Below are 26416 nucleotides of genomic sequence, written 5' to 3' on the forward strand. Positions count from 1 at the left end.
GGTGGGACTGCAGAAGTGACAGCATGGCAGCATTGGGTTCTAGGGCAGATGGAGGTGACACTGGGGCAGCGTGGTGGACTGGGGCAAGCGGAGGTGGCACCGGGGCAGTACTGGGGACCGGGGTGGGCGGGGATGGCATCGGGGCAGGTGTGGGTGGCATCGGGCAGCGCTGGAGACCGCGGCGGCTGCGGGGGCGGCACCGAGGCAGGTGACGGTGACACCTGGACATCGCTGGGGACCGGGGCGGGTGGAGCAGCTCCGGGGCGGGGCGGGCGCTGCGGGGCGGGCCGGGCTCTGCCCCCGCCGTTGCCGGTGACGTCGCGGCGGGGCCGGCGGAGCTGCGGAGCGGCGGAGGTGCGGGGCCATGCATCCTCCGGGCAGCGGCCCCACGGCCTCCCCCGGCCCCGCCGCCGTCCCTCCGGCGGGAGCCGAGCTGCTGCGGTGGCAGTGGCAGGAGGTGCAGGTGCCGTGCCTGGTGGTCGCCTGGATCCTGGTGGCCAGCCTGGCCAAGATCGGTGAGTGCCGCCGGGACGGGGGGCTCCGCGGGTGATACGGCCCCGGGATGGGCACCGGTGACAGCGGGGGGGTGGGCTGACACCGGGGGGAGGGGCGGTGCGTGCAGCTGGACGGTCCCCGGGAGGTGACAGCAAGGTGTACGGTGGCCCACGGAGGGTCACGCATCGTTCTTTGCCATGGGGGTGTGATGGGCGGTGACAGAGCAGAGCCTGGCTGGTGGCACACAGGGGACACGCCGGTGGCCCCCGGCGTGGGCACAGAGGGGACAGCCCATGGGATGAGCTGCAGGGCTGCTTGTGCTGCTGTCAGGGTTGGGAGCGGAGCTGGTGGGTCCCCGCTGGTGGGTCACACCGGAGCCATGTGGCACAAAGTGGGCACCCAGGAGGTGTGACAGTGACCTTGAAGCGGGTGTCCTTCTTGAAGTGCTGCTGGGGGAGCGGGGATGCATTTACACCCAGGGCAGGGTGTTGCTGTCACTGTCAGCCGCCCTCCTCCTGCTCCAGCATCACCCAACCCACGGCTGTGCACCTCACGCTCCATCCTCCCTCGGCCTTCTCACAGCTAAACCTCTGCAAGGAATAAATTACGAGCTGAGGCATCGAGCCCTCTGCCTGCAGCTGTGCCACCTCCAGCTGCCGAGTGCAGCACACAGACAGGAGCTCTGGCTCCATGCCTCATTCTCAGGCAGTTCATCTATTTGGGTTTCCCTTGGTGAATTCCCTTCCCTGCCCCACGTTTGGCTCTGGGGGGAGAGAAGCCACCATGTGCCACCTCGGTGGGCACAGCCCCAGGGCACCATGCTTGGTGGCAGCAATGTGACAGCAACCAGCCATCCCATGGCCTGGGGATGCATCCTCCCCCTGCTCCTAGCCCTGGTACTGCTGTGCCCACAGTGCCCAGGGGCACCAGAGGAGATGGGGACAGGGGTGGCAGCGCTGGGTGCTGGGCGCAGGCTGGTGCAGAAGAGCTGCTGCCAGCTCTCAGCCCTGTGACTGCAGGGGCGGAAGCGTCCCCAGCGCTGTGTGATGGGGAAGTGAGACTGTAGGCTCTTGTTCTAGGAAACCATCACAATGCTGGGGTGCCCCGAGCAAGCAGCAGGCAAATGCCTGGGGCGGAGAAAACCGCACTGAGTCTTGGCTTCCTGCACAGCGAGGCGTCATCCGGGCTCTGCTGCCTTTACTGCTCTGTTTGCTATAGGGAAGAGGGGAAGGAGAAGTGATGAGCATTGCCCCACAGCCACCTCTCACCTGCAGAAAGGGAGGGGACTATAGGTCCCAGCCTTCTCCCTTTGCATCCAAACCTGACTCCATTGCTCCCACTGCTGATTGGTTTTGGTGTTTCTGATCCAACTGGGACGCAGTGGGCGCGGTGCTGATGGGTCAGTGGTTGGACTTGACGATCTCAGCTTTCTTTTCCAACCTTAATGATTCCATGATTGACCCCGAGCTCCATGAGGGTGAGCTGGGATTGTCCTCAAGTCCTCCCCGTGGCACATCCCGTGCTGGGGATGTCTGCAGCGGGGATGATGCCTCTGAAGTTAATTCACATGTGGCTGAGTTACTGTTGCTGTGGGAACGTTAATGCTGAAATTCTTGCCTAGCGGGTGTAAAATTAGAGCTCTTGCCACCCGTCCCTGCTGCAGAGCAGCTCGTGTGCTGGGATTTGATGTGAGGGCGGCAATGTGCAGAGCAACAAAGCCAGCAGCATTCCCATGCCCTGGCTGTGCATGCAGGGCTTCTCCCATCAATGCTGAGAACTTCTTTGATCAGTGCATCCTTCCTCCTGGTGGGGTGATTGGCACAAGCAATGGGCTCCTCTCACCCAGAACATTCAGGATTGAGATTCGGGGTGGTGGCAGGGCAGCCAAGTGATGGTCTGGAGGCTGCGATGTCCCTTTACTTGAGGACAAGTTGCCTCCTGGTTCCTGGTAATGGCTTTAGGTTGCACCGGGGGAGGTTCAGGTTGGATTTTAAGAACAATTTCTTCTCTAACAGAGCGGTGATGCAGTGGCACAGCTGCCCAAGGGGGTGGGGGAGCCCCCATCCCTGGAGGTGTCCCAGAGCTGTGGGAGGTGGCACTGAGGACTGTGGGCATTGAGCACAGTGAGGGTGGGCTGTGGTTGGGCTTGGGGCTCTGGGAGCTCTTTTCCAACCTTAAATGATCCTATGACTGCTTCATCTGATGGCCAGGTTGTGCCATAGCCCTGGGATGTCACTAGTGACAGCAGCAAGACCTCAATGATGGGAGGCAGGAGAATCTGTGGGCTGCCCTGCTGGTTTTGCCAAGAGGGTGCCATGATTTGGGTTTACATGGGGACAAGGCTGCCACAAGGAGCATGTCCCCACTGCTGGCTGGCATGATGTGGCCTTGTGCCACCAGGCTCCCTGCCACGGGGCTAATATATGAATATGAGGGTGTGATCAGCTTGCTCCATTAAATACATCCCCTTTCATGGCTTGCTGGCATAAGCTGATTATTGCAAGCATCCCTTCATCCGCAGCTCTCGCATACTTTGTGTTTGCATGCAGGTAGGTCACCCAGCTCTCTGGCCGACGCGCTCGTGCTGCAGTGTTTGCATGCTGCTCCACCTGCGTGCTCAGACAGCTGCAAACAAGGTCACCCCGTCACCAGGGCTGTGCGTCCCCATCCCTGTGTGGGGTACTGTGTTCCTGTGACCAGGATGCCTCACTTGAACAGCAGCCAGCACTGCTTGCAGCACTGTAAACGTGCTCAGTGATGCCTTGCTCCTTTTAGCACTGATGCCAAACAAGCAAAATGCCCAAGTGCTTGGCTTATATAGCAGTGGTTTGGGAGGTGGAGGACCTGAAATCCTGATCTGGGACAGGCTCAGAGCAGACAGGCACGGGCAGTAGAGACATGGAAGCCAGTTCTGGAGCTTCCCTCAAGGTTTACAACATTGGTGAAAAGACCCTGGGCTGGGTAGAGCTATGGGATTCCAGGGAGGGAAGGAGCCCAGCATCCCACCCAGGGTGCTCTGTCCATGTGCCCATCTGGCTGATGCTCACATTCTTCCTTCCCTTCCAGTGTTCCACCTGTCCAGGAAGGTGACATCCGTCGTGCCGGAGAGCTGCCTCCTCATCCTGCTTGGGCTGGGGCTGGGTGGCATTGTGTTGGCCGTGGCTAAGAAACCCAAATACCAGCTGGAGCCCAACATGTTCTTCCTCTTCCTCCTGCCCCCCATCGTCCTTGACGCAGGGTACTTCATGCCCAGCCGCCCATTTTTTGAGAACATTGGTGCCATTCTCACCTACGCGGTTGTGGGCACGCTCTGGAACTCCTTCACCACCGGCACCGCACTCTGGGGCCTGCACCAAGCAGGGCTGATGGGTGGGTGCTGGGGGAGCCCACGTCACCTAAAGGGGTGGGAAGATGCAAAACATGCCCAAGTTTAGAGCCCTGGCGTGGATCCCGTAGCTTTCAGGAGCTGGGAATGATGTTCTGGCAGGACCAGCAAGTGTGGAGGACAAAGGGGACCTTCTCAGCACCGGGCTGACTCATGTCTTCGCTATTTTTGTCGCCGACCTTGGCTAGCTCTGCTGGCTCGCTGCCGTGTTCCCTGTCCTCGGCTGGAGCTGCTGGCCCTGCTTGGCATGGGCCTTCTTTTGAGCTCCTCTGAGCATGGAGGAACCTGTTAGTGCCTGGTCTGAGCACTTCTTCCCTCATGTGCCAAACCCCGCATCACCTTAGGGAGACCCCAGAGGTCTGATGGACAGGCTTGTTTCACCTACACAGTCCCCCACCTGGGGAGAATGACCTGCCTCACCTCTGTCCTTCTGTCCCAGCAGATCCAGGTGTGGAAGCTGGGTTGATGGATTTCCTGCTCTTTGGCAGCATGATCTCAGCTGTGGATCCTGTGGCAGTGCTGGCAGTTTTTGAAGAGGTCCATGTAAATGAGACCCTCTTCATCATTGTTTTTGGCGAGTCCCTCCTCAATGATGCTGTCACTGTGGTGAGTTGGAGCCAGGGGTTCCCGCAGTCCTAATGGGTGGTGAGGCACTGGAGCAGGTTGTCTGGAGAAGCTGTGGGTGCCCCATCCTTGCAGGTGTTCTCCATCAGGTTGACGTGGCTCTGGGCAACTTTATGTACTGAAAGATGGACAAAAGGCAATGGCCTTAACTTGTACCAGGGGAGGTTCAGATTGGATATTAGGAAAAAATTATTCCCAGAAAGGGTGGTGAGGCATTGGAACAGGCTGCCCTGGGAGGTGGGGGAGTTCCCATCCCTGGAGGTGGTCAATAACTAGACATGTGGCACTGAGGGACATGGGCAGTGAGCATGCTGGGGGTAAGCTGGAGTTGGACTTGGTTATCTTAGTAATCTTTTCCAACCTTAATAATTCTTTGGATTCTGTGACTTGCCCATGCCATGGGATTGGGCTGGATGACCCATAAAAGTCCCTTCCAACCCAAGTCAGTCTATGATCCTATGTAAGTGGAGCCCAATGTGGTCCAGGCACTGGAATCCCCCAGAATGGGCAGAGGGTGCAGGTGACATCCCCAGATTGGGGGCAACGCCTGGGTCCTTCCACTGTGCTGATTTCAGGGGAATACTTGGGCCTATCCTGCCCACCTGTGCTGCCCCTCCCATAGTAGGGAATTCCTCTGCCATTCCCAAAGGACTTGCATTGCCTGCAGGTGCTGTACAAGGTCTTCAACTCTTTTGTGGAGCTGGGCCCAGCACACATCCATGCCACAGACTACGTGAAGGGGGTAGGTGAGTACGTGCCCCACTAGCACTTCCTGTAGCATAGAGAATGGGAGAGGAGCATGGGGGCTGTCGTGCTGTGGGGAATCACTAAGGCCACCTCAGCCATCATTGCTGGATGCGTTGGTGGGGAGTCAGGTGGGAGCAGAGGGCTTGGCAAGGGGTCTCACCAAAGGTACAACCCAACCTCTTCCCCTCAGCCTCCTTCTTCCTGGTGAGTCTGGGGGGCACGGCCGTGGGGCTGCTCTTCGCTTTCCTTCTGGCCCTCATCACAAGGTTCACCAAACGTGTCCGCATCATCGAGCCACTCTTCGTCTTCCTCCTGGCCTATGTTGCCTACCTGGCTGCTGAGATGGTCTCGCTGTCTGCCATCCTGGCGTGAGTACCGGGGAGCCCCAGGAAATCAGGGGTGCTCACCATAGAGTCATTCCAGCTCCTTCTGCCCTTCTGCAGAGTCACCTTCTGTGGGATTTGCTGCAAGAAGTATGTGGAAGCCAACATCTCCCAGAAATCCCGCACCACGGTCAAGTACACCATGAAGACGCTGGCCAGCAGCTCAGAGACCATCATCTTCATGTTTCTGGGCATGTCAGCTGTGGACACTTCCAAGTGGACGTGGGACACTGCGCTGGTGCTAGGCACCCTGTTCTTCATCCTGCTCTTCAGAGCTGTTGGTCAGTCTGTCCTGCTGGCCCAGCTATTTTCTTGCCAAAAAGCAGCAGTTACCAGGAGTGGCTCCTGGCTCTGGCTTTGCCTCATCTATGGGGCTCTGGTGGCATCTCTTGTCCTTGTTCTTCTCCAGGTGTTGTCCTCCAGACCTACGTCCTCAACCGCTTCCGCCTCATCCCCCTGGACAGGATTGACCAGGTGGTCATGTCATATGGTGGCCTCCGTGGAGCCGTTGCCTTCGCCCTGGTCATCCTGCTGGATGAGGCGAAGGTGAAAGCCAAGGACTACTTTGTGGCAACGACCATCGTGGTGGTGTTCTTCACTGTCATCGTGCAGGTGAGAACGGGCACTCTGCCCTTGTGGAGCAGCACCATGGGCAGATGCCAGCCTTGGAGACCAAGTGTCATGTCCTCATAGTGCCATCACACAGACCCAAAGCACAATGGGAACGCTGCACCTGGCTGACACTACCAATGTTCCTGGTTGCTTCATGCTCCTTTTGCTCTCACACCCTATCTGTGCACCCTCTTGCCCTCCCAGTCTTTCCCATGCCCTCTCCTGCCATTCTAGGGCCTCACCATCAAACCACTGGTGACGTGGCTGAAGGTGAAGCGCAGTGACCACCACAAACCCACTCTGAATGAGGAGCTACATGAGCATGTAGGTGTTCCCTGCAGCATCAGGATGAGGCATGCTTAGCCTGGGTCACCCTCCACTGCTCTCACCCTTTTCTCTTCACTCCAGGCCTTTGACCACATCCTGGCAGCAGTGGAAGACATCGTGGGACACCATGGCTACCACTACTGGCGGGACAAGTGAGTGTCTTGTTTGGCATTTGTCTGGATGGGGCAGTATGGCAGCCCTGGGGACATCCCAAGGGGGACGGTCCTCTGTGGGCAAGGCAGCAGGACCAGGAAGGGGTATGTCCATCCATCCGGATGGTACAGTGCAAACCACTGCTCCAGAAGTGTCCTAACGAGAGGTTGGGCAGAGGTGGCATAGGACACAAGGTGGCATTGCCCATGCTGGTGCTGCTGCAGGATCATGGTGGCCATAATGTCATTGTGCTTCCCCAGATGGAGACGCACTGGATATTGAGGAAGGAACTGTTAAAACTTTTGTCTGCAGAACCACAACAGGAAAAGCATGCAGAGAGCCTGCTTCCTGGAGGGAAGCTCTGTCTGGGCAGCTGCAACAGCTCCAGCCCTGTGCCTGTCACTGGGTCTCCAGTTTCCCCTTAGTCTTATCCCCTCCCATTATCCTCTGCCAGGGTGTTCCCAGGCACAGCCTTCTCTCTTCATGCTTTGGGCACTTTGGACTTTGTATGGGAAAACATCCAGTGACCACTGTATCGATCCATCCACCCCATCCCCTGTGGGACTTTAACCACCCACGTGTCCATCTTGCTGCAGGTGGGAGCAGTTTGACAAGAAGTACCTGAGCCAGCTCCTGATGAGGAAATCTGCCTACAAGCTGCGGGATGAGATCTGGGATGTCTACTACAAGCTGAACATCCGTGACGCCATCAGCTTTGTGGACCAGGTAGGGGTGTGAGGTGAGAGCTGGGTCTCACTTGGTGAGGTGGTGGGGACCCCTCCAGCCCATCTCTGTCCCGCAGGGTGGCCACGTGCTGTCAGCTGCCAAGCTGGCACTGCCCTCCATGCCCAGCCGCACGTCCATGTCAGAGTCGTCAGTCACAAACCTGCTGTGAGTGCAAGCATCCCTCTAAGCCCTCTAAGCTGCATCATCCCTGGGGTGGGTCGGATCCATTGGGATGAGCCAGATCCATTGGGATGCTCCACTTCCCCAGGAGGGAGAGCGGGAGCGGTGCTTGCCTGGACCTGCAGGTGATCGACACGGTGCGGAGCCGGCGGGACAAGGAGGATGCAGCCATGCACCACGTGCTGCGCGGGAGCCTCTACAAGCCCCGGCGGCGGGTGAGCGCTGCTGCCTGCAGCAGGAGCAGGGATGGAGGGTGCTGCGCGGGGCTGGCTGCTCACCCTGTGTCTCTTTGCCTCTCCCTCGGCCAGTACAAGGCCAGCTACAGCCGTCACTTCATCTCTCCAGATAAACAAGAGCGCCAAGACAAAGAAATCTTCCGGCAGAACATGAAGAGGCGCCTGGAGACCTTCAAGTCCACCAAGCACAACGTCTGCTCTTCCAAGAGCAAAGCCAGGCTGAAGGAAAAGGGCAGGAAGAAGGCAAGCAATCCCCAAATCCCTGCACCCTTACTTCATATGGGGCATTGAGGTCCTGTGGGGTCCATGCAGGGCTTTGGCATCTCCAGAGCCTGGGGCGGGGTTGGGTCCCATTCAGATCCGTCTCCCTCTGCAGAAAAACATCCCTGTGCCCAGCGATGCACCCAATGGGAAGACACACAGAAATGTCCCCTGGCAGGAGGCGGGTAAGGAGGTGGCAGGATTGGTTCTCAGAACCTGCAAGGGGACCCATTGGGGTGGGATGGCAGTAGCATGCTGTTCATGCTTGGTGGCACTGGGGTTGTGCTGGCACCAAGTCCTTCTCCCATGAGTGCAGGGGGGCAGCTCTTAGGGTATCCATCCTCCATACATCCCCTGTGTGGCTGCAGCTCCTGTGCTGGTGACGGTCAGCTCTGATGAGGAGGAGAGCGATAGCTCAGAGACGGAGAGAGAGGATGATGAAGGGATCGTGTTCATCGCTCGTGCCACCGATGAGGTTCTGCAGGGAAAGACAACCCAAGGTAGGCATGCCAGTCCTTCCTCTGCCTATGGAGCAAGGTTGGTTTGGGTTGGGCAAGAGAATGGAGCACAAATGGGAGAGCTGCTGTTCTCTCTGGCCATGGAGGCACAACAGAGCCTCCAAAATGGGCCAGATCAGAAGGGTCCCCATCAGTACCAGGGTTTGAAGGCGCAGGAGCCATGCAATATCCCCCTCTGTTCTTCCTTCTGCACCCCCAGGCAGCCTGGACGTCTGCCCCAGCCCCTGCATCATCCCACCATCACCCACCTTGGCAGAGAAGGAGCTGCCATGGAAAGGAGACCAGGCTGACCTGGCTGTTTACATCTCCTCGGAGACCACCAAAATCGTGCCAGTGGATATGCAGAAAGCATGGAACCAAAGCATCTCCTCCCTGGAGAGCATCGCCTCGCCGCCAGGCACTGAGGCAGGAGCACACAACAGGAGGTTCGCCCGCCCCATGCTGGAGAGGCAGTCACAGTCAGCAAGCCAGGCGACGCCGGAGCAGGTCTCACGTTTCCAGTTCCCCAGCCATATATCCAAGAGCAGCAGGTCAAAGAGCGACAGCAGCCCTGAGGGTGTGGAACAGCAGGAGCTGCAGCCCCTGATGGGCACAGAGGAGCAGGGCAGGGGGCCACCCCCTGCCGAGCACCGTCGGCTTGCGTTCAGCAGAGCCAGCCACATCTGAAATGCACGGCGTGCGGGGCAGGCTGCCACCCACCAGCTGCTCCATCGTTGTGTTTCATGAAGCTTCTGCGTGTCTCCTCCAACTCCAGAAGCAGCCAGAGAGCTGTGGGGGCTTTGCTCATGCTGATGCAAGGCTGGTAGATAGATGGGTGTGATGTTGCGAGAGCAGACACCAGTCCCATCCACCCAGGGGGCACGGACCCCATACCTGGCTCTCTTGTTCTCTGGTCTTTGTCTCCTCTCTCACAGCACCAGGAGGCCAGAGATGTTCCTCCCAGCAGTGGTCTTAGTGCCTGTGGCTGTACCAGCGTGAGGTTTGGGGATCTGGCTGATGGGCTCCTCCAACTGACCCTCCAGCCTCTGCAGGAGGCTGCTGCACAACAGCCCATCCCTGCCCAGCCCTTGGCTTCCAGGAGCCAGGTTGCTCAGAGCACGCATGGACCTCAGCTGGGAGAGCAGAGATTGGCCCCTTTCCACTGCAGCTCCATCCCCTGGGTTCTGGAGGCACTGCAGAAGCAAAGCCATGACCTTCTCAGGACTGAGGTTTGGCTCCACCAGGAGCCAGGCTGCATACGCACAGGGACTCATCTGGCACTCGTTTGGCTGTGCCAGCCCCACTCTGCTCATCCAGGTGTGCTCCCCATGGCTGCAGCATTCTGTTTTCTGGCTTTGCTAGGAGACGGCAGCCCTGCATGGCACCCTTCATCCTGCCTGCATCCCAGTCCCTCTAGTTGCCTGGGGCTCGTCAGCTGGGAGGGCACCAAGGGGAGCAGCAGGGCTGAATGTAAAGCAGGAGCAGGGGAGGTGGGTGAGAGCAGATGGGTGAGAGCTGAGTGCATCTGCAAAGCTCTGCCCCCCCCCAGCCACCCCAGAGCCCACCCAAAAGGGACCCCAGGATCTTGTTCCCCAGGACCTGCTCAGAGCTCAGTGTAGCTGGGCACAGGAGACCCCTGGAGTGGGGATGCTCCAATCTGGGCTGCTAACACCCAACAGCAAGCACATGGCTGCCCATTGCAGCTACCTGGGGTGCTGGGCCTGCAGGCATCACGGGATGTTTCAGTGCACTGGGTGAATGGGTCAGGCAAGGTGGTGGCACCTGGTACTCCTAGCAAGGTCGTTCTGCTCTGTACCTGCCCTGTCAACTGGAGCATGAGGTTTTTAAAAGGTTTTTATATAGTTTTGCATTTCTTGTATGCCTTCTCCCAGTTTTGATTTCTGATATTGGGCCATACTGAATCTCTAGCTGGGTCAGTGTTTTCTGTAGCCACGGGTGCCACAAACAACTCCAGACTTAGTACCTTATTTGCAAGAAATATTGTTTTAATGTGAAACTATCTGCAGAGTATTTTGTAACGTTCAATAAATCAGAGCTGGAGCAGGTGGCACGGTCTGGACCTCTGCATGCTTTGCTTCCTCCAGGTTGGTTTGCGGCCCCTCCTGCACCCGTGGGGTTTTGTCAGTGCTTATTCTCTTCCTCCAATCTCTGTCTTTCCCTTTCCTGCCTGCACGGTGCTGTTCCTTCCAGTACAGCACAGTTTCGTCTCTTACAGCCTAAAAATACCAAAGTGCCTCAGTGGAAAAACACAAAAACCGGGCCAAACCACGAGCACATGTGCCCAAACCTCTGCTTCTCCAGGATGGAGCGAGGCTCAACAAATTAGCTGCTTGTCAGGCTGTAACCCAGAACATACAACCCTCTGACTGTTATTATAAGCAACCCCGTCCTGGAGCTGTCTGACTGCTGCAGCCCATTCTGCACACAGGCTTCTCCCAGCACTGCTATTAGATCCGCACATTTTTTCCACCACGATTTACTTTCTCCCATTCCTCCAGTTTCCCCCTTTTTCCCAGAACTTGTGAAATCAGCAGAGGGTGGGAGGCAGTGCCAGCAATGGGGTATTGGTAGGATGCAAGAGCCAGGCTGTGGGTGAGGGTCGGTGCTGCCCATCTCCCATATCAGCATTGCACAGTGTCTCAAAATCACAGCCTTCCCATTGCACAATGAGTACTGGGCCCACAGGTAAGCTTCAGAAATAGACTGACCAGATCTGTATCTTATTCTGAGGAGCCCTGAATTGGAGCTGGCGTGCAGCTAGGCATCAAACTGAGGGGAATAATCCTTTTCTTGAACTGCCAGTTTATTGTTTTCTGCTGTAGCAATGGTGTTGTTGACCCACAGGACACCTCACACTCTTCTTCATTCTGCTCCATCTCTGGAGCGCTTCTGGTTCCCTCATGTGATGTTTGCACAATGACCTACACAGCCGTAAGTGGTGGGAAGCTGCTGAATGGGCAGCCAGCTTCTCACCTCCCACTTCTTCCCGAGCCTTCCAGCAAGCACAAATCACAGCAGAGCCTTTGGCCATACACGTGAGAACAGGGGGAAGGCAAACATGAATTCAGGCAAAGCGTTCAGGCTGAGCTTGTGTGGGTGGACACATTTTGGAGACCTCAGTCCATTCATTGTTCCATTCTGCTGGTGTGGGCACTCAGCTCCCACCCTCCTGTAACTCATTGCATGGGACCAAGACAAGCCTGGGAGCCTCTTCTGGTTGGTGTTATGGGATGCTGATGGTGGGGATGGGGAGGGTTTTTATTAAGCGGTGGGACATGCAATCTGCAGCACAGGATCCTGTACTGCTCTGTAGGATTGTTGATATCCCCAGGCAGTACCTTGAATGCAGATGGGAAGGGGCTGGCTTCTCCTCTGGCCTGTTTGGTATAAGCTATCTGCACGTTCCCTCCTGTATCCCCTTCTGCCCATGGAGTTGCACAGCCACAACCTCACATCACCCCTTTTCAGGCCAAGCAGCAGGTCTGTTGTGACCCAACCAAACCCCATTTCAGGAGGGTCAAAGGGTGTGAAGGAGAAGCTGCATGAGAACCCCATCACAATCTACCCACTTCATACAGGGACTCACCCACCCCAGGCGTGTTTCAGTGCCAGATCTATCACTGAGCATCTTTACCAAGCTCTTGGTGACCAAACCTGCCAATGATCTGACAGAGGATGGCACGGTGGCAGCTATTCATCACTCTGCAGCCACCAGCCACCATCTGGGATAAGGCTCAGAGCATCCTGCTGCCCCAGTGCCACCGCCGCACCCCCTCTCTCCTGCAGCCACCCCCATCCCCTGCCTTCAGCAAAAGCCTGTAGTGGAGGTGACGACTCACTGTCACTCCTGAATTACCTTGGAGGGATGGATGCCAGCCCCAATCTGCCCCAAAAAGCCTCCTGTCTGATGGATGTGAGCCATCCTAGGCCGCAAGGAAAGTCGTCGGTGACTGAGCCGGCATCAGTCAGCAGCCGGGGAGGATAATGAGGAACAGATTTGCACTGGGCAGTGGTTCCCATGCTGCGTTCCAGGGCAGAGCAGCCAGGCCGGCAGAGCTGCTGCCTTTATGCTTTGTGCTGCACCCCTCTGTCGCGTGGCGGTCCAGCTCCTCGGCTCACCCGTGTGTCCTCGCAGTGAGCTTCCCCCTCCTTGCATCCCAGTGTGCAGGGCAGCGAGCTGCAGAGCAGATGGGCTGAGGACAGACAGGTCAGTGGGGTCTGCAGGCCGGCAGGAGCCGGGTGGGGTGATCCACAGCCCTCTCTGTGGTTTGGATTTCTCTGCTTTTGCCTGGAGGAGCAGATGCAGCAGAGGGACTCCCTGCTCTGGTGGACTGTGTGGCCAGGCTGCTGCTGCTGGGGGCTTTGAATAAGCAGCCAGGATGGATGCTGACGTGTGGAGGCTTTGATTTCACAAGCGTCCCACATCCTAAAGTCGTGAGCTGCTCTACAAGGAAGGCAAAGATCCCTGAAGAAGCCATTGAAGCTCCTCTCACTTCAACTTCTGGCATCCCTGGCATCCCATCTGTGGGTAAACGGGACCTGTGTCAGGTGAGCTGGAGTGGGTGGGAGCTGAGGACACTGCGGGGAGGGGGTACCCGTGGAGCTGGTGGGATCAGCAGTGGGATCATGGGCATGTCCAAGGAGATAGGCCACAGAGAAGGGCTAAAATAGGGCAGGGTGCCCCTTCCTCTTGCCATGGGGTCCCACTGGAGCTCTGCTGTGTTCAGGTGCTCAATGCACATGCACGGACCTCCTCCTCCCTCAGCCCCACTATACCCTCCCTGTTGGTGGTGGAGAGCCCATTAGAGCTTTGCCTTTCCAGAGACCCCCATGATGATATTCCATCTCATCTCCCACACATGCACACACACACATAGTGCTATTTTCTGTAGCTTTCCTTACCTAAAAGCTTTGGGAAGGTAATCCAAAAAGCAAATAGGCTCAGGACGTGCTGTGTTTCTTCGTGCTGAGATGTGGGGGCTGACTCCTGGGAGCTGACCACTTTAGGAACACGAGCTTTTGTTTTGCTGGGCTGAAAGCACCGGCTGAGTAAGCAGATTAGGCAGCCTGCAGCAGGAGGGCTGCATTGTCAGGGGAAAGCGTTGGCTAAATAGCAGAATTAGCCGGTGACCTCCGAGAGGCTCGTTCTGATCTTTGTTTTCTCCTGCTAAGGAACAGACAGAGTCGTTAGGAACGTTTGATTTCTTTTTTTCCTCCTTTGCAAGAATAGCTTTGGAAGCAAACAGGAAATTACAGTGTGCAATAAAGAGCAAAGAAAGTCAAGCAGCTACCTCACCACGCTCGGGTTTGTCTTCTAATCCACCTCCACTTACCATAAAGCAACTAAACCGCCCCAAACCTTTACAAGGGCAGAGATGTGCCCCCCTGAGGTGAGCTCCAACCAGACCAAGTGTGGGGTCCTGCACTTCTCTCACAGCACCCCCATGCATCACTATAGGGTTGGGGTAGAGTGAGGGTGGTTCAGTCTCTGCTTCCAGGTGATAGTGATGAGAGCGATGGCTTTGATTTGCATCAGGGGAGGGTCAGGATGGGTAAATGGGAACAATTCATTCTATGACAGAGAGGATGCTGGCACAGCTGCTCATTCAGGTGGGGAGTCCCCATCCCTGGAGGTGTCCCAGAGCCGTGGGGATGCAGCACTGATGGACATGGGCAGTGGGCATGGGGGGGAGGGTGGGATTGGACTTGAGGCTCTTTTCCACCCTTAATGATTCTCTGATCCTATTCTATGAGGTGCCAGCAGGAGGGGCTGCACACAAGGTCAGCGGCTAATAAACTAATTACCATTCCTCATTTAATTATAGACAGCCCCCCTGCTGCGCTGCTTGACAAGAGACTGCCCTGCACACAGCCCTAGGTCAGCCTGGCTGCCTCTGTCTGGGCTGCTGACCTGGGATTATAATTAACACCCACCAGCCTAATTGCATGGGGCCTCTGTGTTAAGGCGGGCGGGTGGGTGAGCACAGTGCTAGCAGGAGCTGTGGGCAGCTAGAATCAATGCGGCCCTGCAGGGCAGAAGGGTGGGAGAAAAGAGGCTGGTTCCCCCCATTGCATGGGATGGAGGGTCCGGGTGGGGGCTCAGCCCTCAGCCCCGGCACAGCCGGCAGGTGTCGCCCCGGACCGTGACCTCGCCCTGTGCTCTGCTCCCATCAGAGAATCATCACGGAACCCTCGGCATCAGCAGGGATCTTGCAGGGTCTGCTCACCCTGTCAGCACAGGGGCTTACAGACTCCCTTGGGGAAAAGACCCCCCAAAAGCTGCTTTATGCCCCACTCTAAGTTGTTTCACCTTCAGCCTGGAGTCTTATGGAGCTTATCAGTTGAGGCTGAGATGGAGGAACTAGATCTCTGACTTCAGTGCGAGCTGGTAAGGCTGGAGGATGGCACAGCCCACACCTGCACTGGGGAGGTCAGCTCTATTTCCTTGCTAGGAATACCAGCAGGATTAAAAGTGCTGAAGGAAGCACCTGGAGGACTGGAACTGAGCAGGCAGTGCTCAGCCCAGCCTGAACACAGGCAAACTTAGAGCTGGTCTCAGGGAACGCCCATGCAGCTCCATAAAGCACTGATTACATGCCCACAGCTGGAGCTGCACCTTGAGGCTATTGCTTTGCCTCAGTGAGTGCAGATCTAACCCAGCTGCTTCTCCCTCTGCTCTAGAGGAGCAGACTGCAGGGAGGTGAGAGCTTCCCTTCTCTCCAGAGAGGCTCTGCCATGGGAGAATGGTTTGCAGGATCTGCTGGGATCTGCTGGGTGCAGGCTGCTCTGCAAGTGCTGGATGTAAGTGAGGGGTCTGGGGGGTAGGGGTGGTAATCTGTGTGCTCAGAGCTCCTGGAGCAGGTTGGTGGAAGTGTTGTTATCCTGTGCTCTATTGGGGTGCTGAGCAGCCCCTGATGCTGACCCCACTCAGTGCCCAAGCTGTGGTGGGTGCATAATCAGTGGCTGTTGGTGGATCCCTCCTTCTCTGTTGCAAGGTGTTACAGCTGGATCCCTTCCCTCCTGGCTGGATATAACTGCATTTTGAGGTACTTTTAGGATGTCCAGAAGCGTGTGTCTCAGTGCTTGTCTGTTTTTCTTGTTGCTCAGCACCTACTGGTTGTCTTAGTGAGGGCTCTATCTGCTTCTTGTGTTGAAGGTACCTATGCGAGCTGGGCACAGGGCACAAGAGCTGGTGGTTCAGAAGCATGGGGTGGAGGGCATCCATCCTTCCAACCTGTGCTCTGTCACACAAACCCTTATAGCCGTGACCAAGGACCCTGTTTGAAGAATCTGAGAGTCCCCTGTGCTCCATGCCTGGGGGACGGAGCCCTGCCAGGCTGAAGGGCGGAGGTGCCCTTGGGCACGTCTAGCTTTGAGCTGAGCAGTCTGAGAGTACAGTAAACATGCACTGCTGGGATTGAATATCACACAGCACCGCTGCCAGCAGGGCTGGTTAGCATGGGAAGGTAAATAGATGACTGTTCCATGCTACTAAGCTTGTGAGATCTGGAGAGAGATGGGTCGCTTTCAGGCTGCTCTTCAGATAAAGCCAGCTTGCCCTTATCTAACCAGAGATGGAGGTGGGCTCTGAAGCAGCCAAGAAACAGAAATCACCTCCTGTAAAGCTTCCCAGTGGTTGCCTACACGCCAGGTCTGTGTGTGGCACTGAATGGCTTCTTGAAGTGTAAACTGGTAATTGAGTGGCTCTTGTGTCTTGAGACTGGGAGTGTGACCAGCTGTTGTTGTGTTGTCTCTTATCCAGACCTTCTGGGAAATCACACCGTGATTATATTTCGGGCTTAAGACATTTTTTTCCTGATCAGGCTGGGCCTCACAAAGAGGTTGTTGCCACTTAGAGGTAATTACTTGCTTTCAAGGCTGAATGTCTCTTGAGGATTCTAAATAGAGGATTATCAAATTAATTAGTTAAACCAAGAGGTGCTCTTGTGAAGCCAGGGCCCGCTTTGCTTGTGATCTGAAATAAAGGCTTAAATATTAAGCCACGTTCTGCTCTCTCTTATGTTCCTAATGGGGAGCAGACTAGCTCAGTCCTGCAGTGTTGTTGGTGCCGAGGGCTGCCTGCAGCACTTGCTTCATTTGACTAAACCCATTGCAAGTAAACATCTATCACTGGTCTTAAAGCACCTGCTTGTGCTAAGCAGGATCTGGTGTTGCTTCTTGGTGGCTTCCCATGTCCCTACATGCTGATGGGGCTCACAGTGGGTGGCTTGCTGGGATCATAACATGATGAAGCTGTACTTTGAGAGCACAGCTTAATCCACGGGACATCTGCACAGCCATGTGTGTGGATGTGGGAGGTGGCGGAGAGCCCTGGTGCAGCAGATGCATGGAAGTGGATTCGGAGTCATCTGGTCTGCCACCACCTGCTCCTGGGCTCTCCTTGCCCCTGGAGGTGCCCGTAGACATGGGAAACTCCCTGTGCTGAGCATGACACTGCTGTTCGTGCTGGGTTAACGTGGAGCCTATGAGGTGTTTTGCTACAAGCTGCTGGCTGCTGTAGGGAGACTGTCTAGCTTTCATTGCACAACTTCCCCTAGGTCAGAAGATGTCCTTATCTGGCATCCAAAACATTTGTGTCTCCTCCAAAACAGCTGAGTCCTGTTGGGAACAGTGCTGAGCTCTGCCTGCTTTGCACAACTAAGAAGTAGACCTCTAATAGCAGGGGCTCAGAGTGCTCTCTTCCTGTCTGCCTGGGGCCTCAGCAGACACTTTGATAGCACTGCAGGTCCAGAATGGGGGAAGCATCAAGCAGAACCCACCACCACCAGGTGCTGCAGTGGTTCCCCTGGTATAAAACTGCCTGTGGGTCTGTGCAAAGGACCTGGATCTGTGTGGTTGGCCCAGCCAATGCTTTGGGCCACTTCCTTGCTCCTTCCTGGCTAACAGACTTCTGCACTGGCATCAGCAATTAATATTCAACCCGAGGAAACCACAGGGCTTGTGTAAGAGTGAGGAGCTGCTCTGCAAGGAGACAGAACGAGCCTGTGTTGGGGAACAAGCACGGCATTGTTGTGCACCTCGTTTGAGGGGCTGTTGAGCACCCACTGGAGTGCTGGCTGCAGCTGGCTGCCATGTGCTGCTGGAAGAAACAGATCTCCAATGCAGCAGACGAGGGAGAGGCTGCTTTGCAGTTCAATTATCTATATTAGGATCCAGCCAAGAGTAAACAGGGCCATGATGTTCCCTGTGGCACAGGAAATCACATCACTGCTGTCGGCTGCGATGGAAGAGCAGAGCCTGGGATGGGAGGAGATGCTGAGCTGCTCTCCTGCTAGACAGCCCCTCTGCTTCTTCACATACAACCATTGAATCTCATGTGGCCCAGAGCTGGCCCCCTTCTCTGCCTGACTCTCAAAGAGGTGCAGTTAGGTGAACTGATAATACCTTCACCCTGCTGCTGGCTAGGGCTGCAGGAGGAGCCAACTTTGAACTCCCAGGGGTGAGAAGAGCTGATAGCTGCTCTACTGGAGCTGTTAGAACAGCTCAGCATCTCTGCTAGCACTTGTCACAGCCAGCTGGATGCCATGTGATCTGCACATCGTTCTCTGCTGCCTTTCTCAGCATGGGGACAGCCCATGGGGATGCTTCCAGCACCTGCTGGGGCTGTGTTCATGAGCTGGGAGGTGTTGTTTGGGGAATAAATGAAGGGCAAAGCTGCTTAGCCTCGTGCAGACACTGAAGTCTGCACTCAGAGGTTTTGCTAGGGAAGGTTCCTCATCCTTCTGCTGTGAATCTGACAGGACACTTCACTGACAAGGAAGGAAAGGCTCTCTGCGCACAGGGGGAGGATTACAGCTTCCTTTTTGATGCTGGAGATGGTAACTGGGTGGCTGTGACCCCCTCTGCATCTCAGGGATGCTGTAATTCACCCAGCCTGACCTCACCTGCTGTGGGCAGGAGGTCTATGGGGAACTGCTGTGCGGTGGAGGCAAGTAGCTGCCTATGGCTGTGGGAAAGGCTCTGCCAGCAAGGATCTCAGTGATGCAGCTGCTCTGCCGTGCTGTTACATCCCATCTAGGAGGGTCTCTCTTTCTACTTAAGGAAAGCAAGCTGAGCTCCTGCAGGGACAGTCATCCACCCTTGCTGCTCTTGGTTGCAGCAGCAGAGGCCTTTGGCAGCATTTGCTGCTGCCCAGCTTGCTGAGCCTGTCCCTGCTGTCCCAGCAAAAGGGAAATTGGTCCCTTTTGCTGTAGGTCTCTTAGTCCCCCTTCCCCTTGGCATGCACTGCTTCGTGTCAGGGTGCCAGCACCCCGGCCTCCAGACTTGAAGGTCCAATCCCTTGCAAGGCTCACGTCACCCCAAATCCCATCCCCAGAGCTTCTCCTGGGGGTCCCTTCCCGCTGTGCCCTGTGTGCCAGCAGACCTGGGGTGCCGGCACCTGCCTCCCCCTCCCCGCTTTGCTGGCTCTGCCCTTTCCCGTTGTTGCTTCTGGACGCTGTTGCCTGCCTGCTCGGTGACCTTCCCCGCTCTCAGGGGCAGTATTTTGGCCCCCGGCCATCTTAAACAATTAATGGAGGGGTGGAGAAACTTGCCATGTTAAATTACTTCCTCCTCTGGGAGGGGGCGAGGTCTCTGCTTCTCTCCCGATCCCAATGCAGTTTGTTGCCGCTGCCTGAAGCGGTCACTGCCTCTCTCGTTTCCCTTCCAGAAGTTAGAAAAACAGCTTTTTTTTTTTTTTCCTTAGTGCTTTTTGCTTATTTCTCGGTGTTTCTGCCCAACCTTCGGTGCTTCCCTCGGCATCTTGCAGAGCAGAGAATCCTCCCTGAACTCAGAGCAAAGCCCAGAGGTGTGTGTGTGTATGGGGGGGAGAAACTTCTGCTGGGAAGCTGCCTGAGAAGCTGGACACCCCCGTGGGATGTCTGCATTTGGACTTTGCTTTCCTCCAGCAGCTCTTCGGATCTTCCCAGGCGACAGCAGCTCTGTGACACGGAGCATCCCTGCTGAGCAGGCAAAGGGCGAGCGGGGAGCAGCGATGCCGTAAGGATTGGCCGGTGTTGTGTCTGGGGGTGGGGGAGGCAGCACCCCACGCCATGTCCCTCCACTGCCGAGCACCGGGGTTGGCTGTCAGAGAAACCTTGGAGGTCCCCTGCTCCCGTAGTGTCATGAGTTAGATTAGTTGGAGCTGTGCTGGGGGCGGCGAGGGCTTGGATTACAGTCCGGGACTCAAAGTGCTTCAGTGGTTCACGTCGGAGGGGAAAGGAGACGCCCCGTCGTCGTACACATGGAGGAAAAAGAGAAAAAAAGCCACTTTTGGAAGTGAAGGGGGGAAAAAAAGGAGGCCGGGAACATGGTAAGGAAATCACTGCGGAGCGGGGCTGTGCGGGACGGGGCTGTGATGGGGAGATGCCGGAGGTGGAAGCGGTGCTCCGGTGCTTCCCGTTACTGCCGTGATTTGGGTGCCAGCCCCGGGGTGGCTGCGGGGACACGGGGCTCTTGCTGGCACCAATCCCCCATGGGGTGCTGCTCGAGGCCCTGCAGCAACGGGCTGGGATGGAGCAGAGCAGGCACTCTGCTCGGGTGTGAGGCTGGAGCTGGTGCCCTGCTATGGGCACTGCCCCTTTGCAGAGCATGGGGAAGGGCAGAGCTCCTTTTTCCCTGCCCAAAGCTGGCACTGGGCACTTGGAGAAAGTGCTGAGAAACAAGGCAGGCAGCTGAGCACCCCATCTCCCTGGGAGTGGCTGTGGGGCAGCCCTATGCCTGGCCATGCCATACACCCAAAGGGGTTGGGGATCATGGACCAGACCACCTTCTGGTGCTTTGTTTGCTTGAGTTGCTGCTTGGCCACTTCAGTCCAGCTTCTGGCCTTGAAGTACATTGGCTTTCATCAAAAGATGAGTTGCCCAACTCCTGGTTTCTGCAGCCAGCTGAGCTGACAGGCCTGCATCTCTTCCCTTGGCCTGCATCTTTGCTTCCTGCATCTCCTCTGCCAAGGACCCCATGGCTCTCCTGTCCTCTCCTGCAGCCACAAGCTGTTCCATTGGACTTGAGCTTCTGGTGTCCTGGTGAACCAACCAAGCCCTGTAGGCAAAAGATTTGGATTTCAGTGGACGTGGGTTGGCCTGTGGGACTCTTGGAGGCTCAGCTCCTGCTGGGGGCTGCTCTGCTGTGTGAGACAGGTGACTCTTTGCTATCAGTGTGAAGGATGCTCCACTCTCCATGCATGGTATGTAGTGCTGCTGCAGCTGATGGGTGCCTGGAACACCAAATGGGCATGATACCTGAGGTCAGAGGTGCCTGCTTCCCCCCAGAACTGGCCTTTATGTCCCTGCTCTCCAGGCTGAGCTTCAGCCCTGGGAAGCTGCTCAGGCTGCCTAATGAGGCTGTGCTTTTACCCTTGATAGGATGATGATTGCTGCTTTCCAGTGGTTGCTGGGTATATCCCAACTTAAGCAACTATTGGCATCTTCCTGCAGTTGAGTTCAGGTGCCCCCTCTGTGCTGACAGGAGTTCAGCAGGAAAGATGGTCTTTGTGTCATCCTCCCTTTATATCTTCTGGGGTGGGAAGGAAGCGAGTCTGGGAACTGCAGAGAACTTTGTTTGGGATTTCTTTGCTTTATTTCTGTGCCAAAGCAATGAGCAAGAGTTCTTGGAACACAGACGGGGCCCAGAGGCGTAGTGCTGAGCACATGGAAGTGGTCTGAAGGCCGTGCTCTCTGGGTTACTGTCTGTGCTGGGAAGGTGGCTGTGCTGTCCCTTGCAGCAATGAAAAGAACAAGTCTGCAGGTGCCAGCCCAGCAATCACATAACCTGCTCTACTAACAGGTGAGGGATGCAGGGCATCAAGTGTTCCTGGTGAGATGCTGTAGGTTTACATAGAGGAATGTACCCTGAGCATCAGCACCTGAGAATTGGCATCCTGCATTTGATGGCCTCTGTGGCCACAGCCCTGTTGGGGACAGGCTCCAGCTGCAGGGAGGAGGTTGGTCTGGCTCCATGTGGGCAGTGGGGTGGGAAAGCTCTCCTGGCTGCTCCCTGAGCTGCCCCTGTCAGTCTGTAAGGTGTCAGGAGGGCAGGGCTGCCTTGTGGTTGCAGGCTGTGTGTGCTAGAGGTGCTGGCTTTCCAGATAAGCAGTGAGAGAGGCACATTCAGAGCCACATGCAAGTGAATAGCACAGCCTTTGTGGCTGCTACAGTGACCTTTGCTAAAATGGACCTCCTCTTGGCACTTAAAATACAGGGTAACATAAAAAGGGATGCCCTGCTTGTATGGTGGGATACTTGGGGCTGTGTATGTGCACCACCTTGCAGCTCAGGGTCACGAATGAATGTGCCCCTATCCCTGTGCCCCATCCCTGTTGGCTGCTTTGGTCTTTCATTAAAACACACAAAAAGAACAAATGATTGGGCATTTCCTGGGCTAAGTGCTCCTGCTGGGCTTCATGCACATCCCATTCTCTTGCATTGCTGGATGCCAAGCTGAAATATCAAGATCAGAGCAGCACAGAGTGAATCTGAGAATCTTCCTGTCTGCTCAGATTGAACACCTCAGTGTCGGTCTGGGATGCCCAGGGTGAAGCCCTGGTTCAGGCCACAGCCATTGGCTGGGGTGGAACCAAAGGGCTCAGGTGGAGAGGAATGGGACCAGCCAGGAGAGATACATGTGCTCCTTGTGGACGTGGGGAGGTGTGATGGGAAGGGACCTCCATGGGGCCTTGTGGTCACCCCCAGTAGTATGAGATGCTGTGGCCAGGCATGGCTTGCCTGGCATGGGGAGGAGAAGCTGGAGGAGTTCTGAGTCCAGCTTTGCAGCCTGAGCCTCAGCCACAGTGAAAGGATGTGGGTTATTTGCTGCCCGTTGTCATCTTTCAGAATACATTTACCTTTTGAACAAGGTCCTTCTCATCCGCTCGGCAGGCTGGTATGCAGACCCGTTAATGGATCAAGGGGGAAAAATGCCTGTGGATGTATTCCCCTTTGTGTTTGGGCTTATAACCACCCACGTTTTGGCATACATCCCTTCTGTGCACAAAGATGTCTTTTAGAAATTGCTAGTTAAATCTCCACCCTTCTTTGATATGTATGGAAATAATGGGACACGTGAGACTTTCCTATTAAGAAAAAAAGAGACCCATAAAGGGAGTAGCTTTAAAAGTGCTGTGTTTACCCCTGTCTGACTCGGGCCTTTAGGAAAAGCAATGCATTGCATTTATGATGGATGTACTGAGCTCTATGTGAGGCACTTGTTTAGGGCTTTATCTGAACATCGGGGAAATGTTTCTGTCTGGCTCTAAGCCCCAGGCTTGGCTGCTCAGGGCTGGGACAGCTTCAATGTACGATGCATCGCCTCCATTTCCCAGCCAGCTCTGAGGGCATTGGAGCAAATGTAGCTCACTGGAGCAGGTACATTTATCCAGGTGGGGCTTGTGGTGTCCCTGGGCTGCCTGCCCTGGCCTTCTGTCCCTCCTTGGAGGCAAGGTGCATGCTGGCACCTGATCTGCCACTGCTTCTCACATCAAGGCCGTGCAGGGATTTGCTCCTCTTGGACACTTGGTTTTCTCCTATGAACAGCCAGCCTTGCTGGAATTGCTTCTCAGACTTCATAATGTGTTTGAGGCCAAAAGGAGCCGTGGCTCATGTGTTCCGGGATGCTGAGACCACAGAGTGTTATCTGGCTCCTACATTAGGTCTGGGAGCTCATTTAACTAATAGATGCTCTTTTCTTAGAGGCATCCACCCTCACTTATGGAGGTTGGAAAATCTGCCCTTAGGAGCCTGTCCCAGCAGCTCGTGCACCTTGCAGGGGAAGGGTGGGAGCTGGATAATGGGATCTGGCTGCAGCTTCACACCCGATGCTGGAGCAATAAACCTAAATGGTGACCCTGTGAAGATCATTCCTGGCACTTATCAGCTGTGCTCCTGAAGGATTATCATTTTCTCTTGGAGGCTGCCCATCTGCTGGGAGGTGCTCACAGATGGGTGTCTGAGCATGATATGTGGGTTAGGGTCTGATGCCGATGGCTGAAGGCAGCTGATGTGTTTGGCTGAGAACTTCCTCAGTGTGCTTTGCAGCTGGCAGGTGTAAATAAACCCTTCACTTCAGGTTGGGCATTAGGAACCATTTCAGGTTGGGGGTCACTGTGCCTGGAGGGGTCCCAGAGCTGTGGGGATGTGGGCAGTGGGCACAGTAGGGGTGGGCTGGGTTTGTGGGTCTGAGAGCTCTTTTCCAACCTCACTGGTTCTGTTGAGAGCATCCCAGCATGTGGCAGAGGTAAGGAAGACAAGGTGATTTTTCCTTGAGGTCATTTGCTGGAAGAGACTAGTGAGAAAGGGCACTTTCTTACAGTGTAACGTGCCAGTGTTTGGACTGTGTAAGAAGTGGAAGTTCCTGGCTTGGGTGGCACTTTGAATGCTGTGAGCCCTGGTATGCAGTGCTGGCTGCTCAACAAGCCTGGGGAGCTTGTGCAGCTCTGTCCTGGGGCCTCAGGGAGGTGACAGACAAATGCAGGCACAGCCAACACCAGTCCATTGCTGGGAAGGGTGTTACCAAAGTGCCCAGGGCTTTGTATTGTGCTGATTACAGCTTTGGTAATTAATTGCATGGTTAGAGCTATGCCAATGATATTAAAAAATAAATAAATAATCGGTGCTTAGACAGTTATTTCAGATTAAGGACCTGATCCCTTGATTAAACTAACCCAAGGTAAGCTGCTTCCCAGCTGTACAATGGTGGTGGTGCTTGCACAGCTCTTCTCACCCGCATGCAGGGCCCTGTGTCAGCTGGAGCACGTCTGCTACAGGACGGGGCTCGGATCTGCTTTCTCAGATGCTCTTCTAACACCTGTCTGACCCCCTGAGCTGTAGCTAATAGGGGGCAGGCTGTGAGAGGTCTCCTTTTGGGCTATGAGAGGTCTCACTTGGGCTGGGGGTCTGTGTTCCGTCCCCTGTTTGGCTGCCCTCATCTGTTGTGCAGTTGTCAGCAGCTCTTGTGATGTGCTGGGCTTTGTGTTGTGTAGTGCTGGGAAAACCTGAAGGGGAAGACAGAGAACAGTGCTGTGTGTCTGAGAGGCTCACACTGCTCCCAGAGCTGCCCAGGATGGCCCCATTGAGTGCGAACCAACACAGGCTGTGGGGCTGCCCTGCCATTCACGCCCAGCCCTCCCGCATGCGCAGGAGCGGAACCTCGGAGCTGAAAAGCAAATACATCATTTTTTCCCCTTTGTTTAATTAAACAAGAGATCATGAGTTAATCGCTTCCAAGCGCTTGTTTTCCTGCAGTGCCTGGAATGCTAATCCTGCACGGCTGCCCAGTAGGAGCTGCTTTGGCTGCTGCGTCGGCCCAGGGAAGGGCTGGGGAGCAGGGAGGCATCTGGAAATGATTCCCAGAGCACCACTCCCTGCAAAGCCAGAGGGGCCGGTGGAGGCACCGCCTGTGCATGAAGCCGGCCTGTGAGAGCCTTTAAAAGCCCTCAGCCAATAACCCACGGAGCAGGTAGAGCCATCCATGGGTATCCCACAGGACAGTGCTGTGAGTGCCAGCCTCGTAGCTGCAGTGCTCAGCACAGAGAGCTCGTTAGGTCCAACCACCCCATAGCAGGCGGGGCGCTGCAGCCACTGCTCTGCTCCTGGCCTCCCCCCGAGCCTCACAGCCGGGGGAGCTGGCACTTGTGCTGGGAAGATTTTCCTCTCTTGAACTCATGGCTGCGATTAGAGCAGCTCAGGAAGCGGGGATGGGAGGGTTCTCCTCCCTGCAGAAAAGGAGTGGGAAATCTCAGATTTTGTCTGAAAAACAAGCCTTGTTTTTTAGCTGGAGACCGGTTTGAACACAGAAATATCTTTCTTTCCATCCCCCCTAAGGAAAAGCAGCCTGGCTCTAAGCTTGCTGTCAAGAAGTGGAAAGGGTTCGTGGAAAGCCCAGAGGTCTGTTTTTACTGGAAATGAGGTTTTTCACGTCAAACTGAGAGCCCAGCAGCCCCAGCCAAGTGGCGCAGCACAGCAGCCTGTATTGGCAGAGCGACCCGGCCCAGCTGAGCCCGCGTGGGGCTCCCTGCCCCCAGCCCCCAAACCTGGCTGGGGGCCACACGCAGGCAATGTTATGAGGCTGGGTGCTCACCCTGCTGCCAGATGTGTGCCTCAGCATGTGGCATGGGCCGCTCCAGCCTGCCAGAAAGGAGTATCGTCTGCCATAAGGACTTGCTGAGAGACTTTAGGAGCTTTCAGACAACATCTGGGCTGTCAGCAGGGAAGATTTGTGCCTCTCCTCCGTGTTGTCCCTGTTCAGGACTTGTTTTAGATGAGCACGACGCTGGCTTCCATCCAAGGTGGTCAAGTGAATTATAGGGAACAGTGGGTCTGGGTGGCTCCAGCAGTGCAGGTAGGTGCAGGGAAGGGATGCAGCGCTGTCCTGTGTCACCTGAGCTGCTGTCCCAGGCACTTTCCTGATGTGAACCCTTGGGATTCACCTCTCTTCTCCCTGGCAGGCTGCCTTCCTTTCCAAGCCTGCAGGAGATCTTCCATATTCAGCCCTAACTGGTGAGCAGCAGGTCCCAGAGAGGAAGAACTTGAGTCAGAAGGAAATCAGAGTCATTATGGATGGGAAAGACCTCTCAGATCCCTGAGCCCACCCCCACCGTGCCCCACTGCCCACATCCCCACGGCTCTGGGACACCTCCAGGGATGGGATCCCCACCTCCCTGTGCAGCTGTGCCAATGCATCACTGCCCTTCCAGAGATCTTTCCTGATGCCCAACTTGAATTGCAGCATGGCAGGAGCTCCCAGTACTTGGAGCTCTCTTCCTGACCACAAAGGCAT

General features: G+C 55.8%; 2 protein-coding genes and 1 long non-coding RNA gene across 11 annotated transcripts in view; 2 read left to right on the top strand and 1 right to left on the bottom strand.

Moving 5' to 3' along the window:
* Positions 1–364: 364 nt before the first annotated feature.
* On the top strand, positions 365–10692 carry SLC9A5 (solute carrier family 9 member A5). Of its 3 annotated transcripts, none has more exons than XM_032447105.1 (16): positions 365–515; positions 3562–3864; positions 4320–4486; positions 5172–5250; positions 5442–5619; positions 5695–5915; positions 6044–6246; positions 6481–6570; positions 6655–6725; positions 7323–7452; positions 7529–7617; positions 7721–7847; positions 7941–8111; positions 8245–8314; positions 8498–8629; positions 8847–10692. In XM_032447105.1, exons 1-16 carry the CDS (start codon positions 365–367, stop codon positions 9311–9313), a joined length of 2649 nt encoding a protein of 882 aa, XP_032302996.1. In that variant the 3' UTR covers positions 9314–10692. The 3 variants fall into 3 exon arrangements, with proteins under 3 accessions (XP_032302996.1, XP_015729377.1, XP_032302997.1); XM_015873891.2 differs by having other exon boundaries at positions 4323–4486; XM_032447106.1 differs by lacking the exons at positions 365–515; positions 3562–3864; positions 4320–4486 and having other exon boundaries at positions 5177–5246.
* A 14-nt stretch (positions 10693–10706) lies between these two features.
* LOC107319213 lies at positions 10707–14085 on the bottom strand. The gene is made up of 3 exons (XR_001557681.2): positions 13981–14085; positions 13550–13814; positions 10707–13169 (listed from the first exon to the last, which is right to left on the bottom strand). It is a non-coding gene; the product is annotated as an uncharacterized LOC107319213 (long non-coding RNA).
* Positions 14086–15345: 1260 nt separating this feature from the next.
* PLEKHG4 (pleckstrin homology and RhoGEF domain containing G4) overlaps positions 15346–26416 on the top strand; it is a 72447-nt gene continuing 61376 nt past the window's right edge. For 5 of the 7 annotated variants that reach the window (XR_001557649.2, XM_015873800.2, XM_015873804.2 and 2 more), the window contains exon 1: positions 15346–15448. Coding sequence is in view for 6 of the 7 variants with exons in the window: in XM_015873800.2 (XP_015729286.1) it covers positions 15383–15448 (66 nt within the window). In the remaining variant the exon portion in view is untranslated. Of the gene's footprint in view, positions 15449–19241; positions 19959–26416 lie in introns of those variants that run through there. The other 2 variants (XM_015873801.2, XM_015873802.2) reach the window with 2 other exon arrangements.

The sequence above is a fragment of the Coturnix japonica genome, chromosome 11 (genome assembly GCF_001577835.2).
Source record: "Coturnix japonica isolate 7356 chromosome 11, Coturnix japonica 2.1, whole genome shotgun sequence".
Classification (NCBI taxonomy): Eukaryota; Metazoa; Chordata; class Aves; order Galliformes; family Phasianidae; genus Coturnix; species Coturnix japonica.

Excerpts from the sequence above, each read along its gene's own strand:
- SLC9A5 (XM_032447105.1), top strand. The coding sequence starts at position 365 with ATGCATCCTCCGGGCAGCGGCCCCACGGCCTCCCCCGGCCCCGCCGCC. Across the intron at positions 5,916-6,043 it reads CCTGCTCTTCAGAGCTGTTG|GTGTTGTCCTCCAGACCTAC; the intron begins GTCAGTCTGTCC and ends GTTCTTCTCCAG. Across the intron at positions 6,726-7,322 it reads TACCACTACTGGCGGGACAA|GTGGGAGCAGTTTGACAAGA; the intron begins GTGAGTGTCTTG and ends ATCTTGCTGCAG.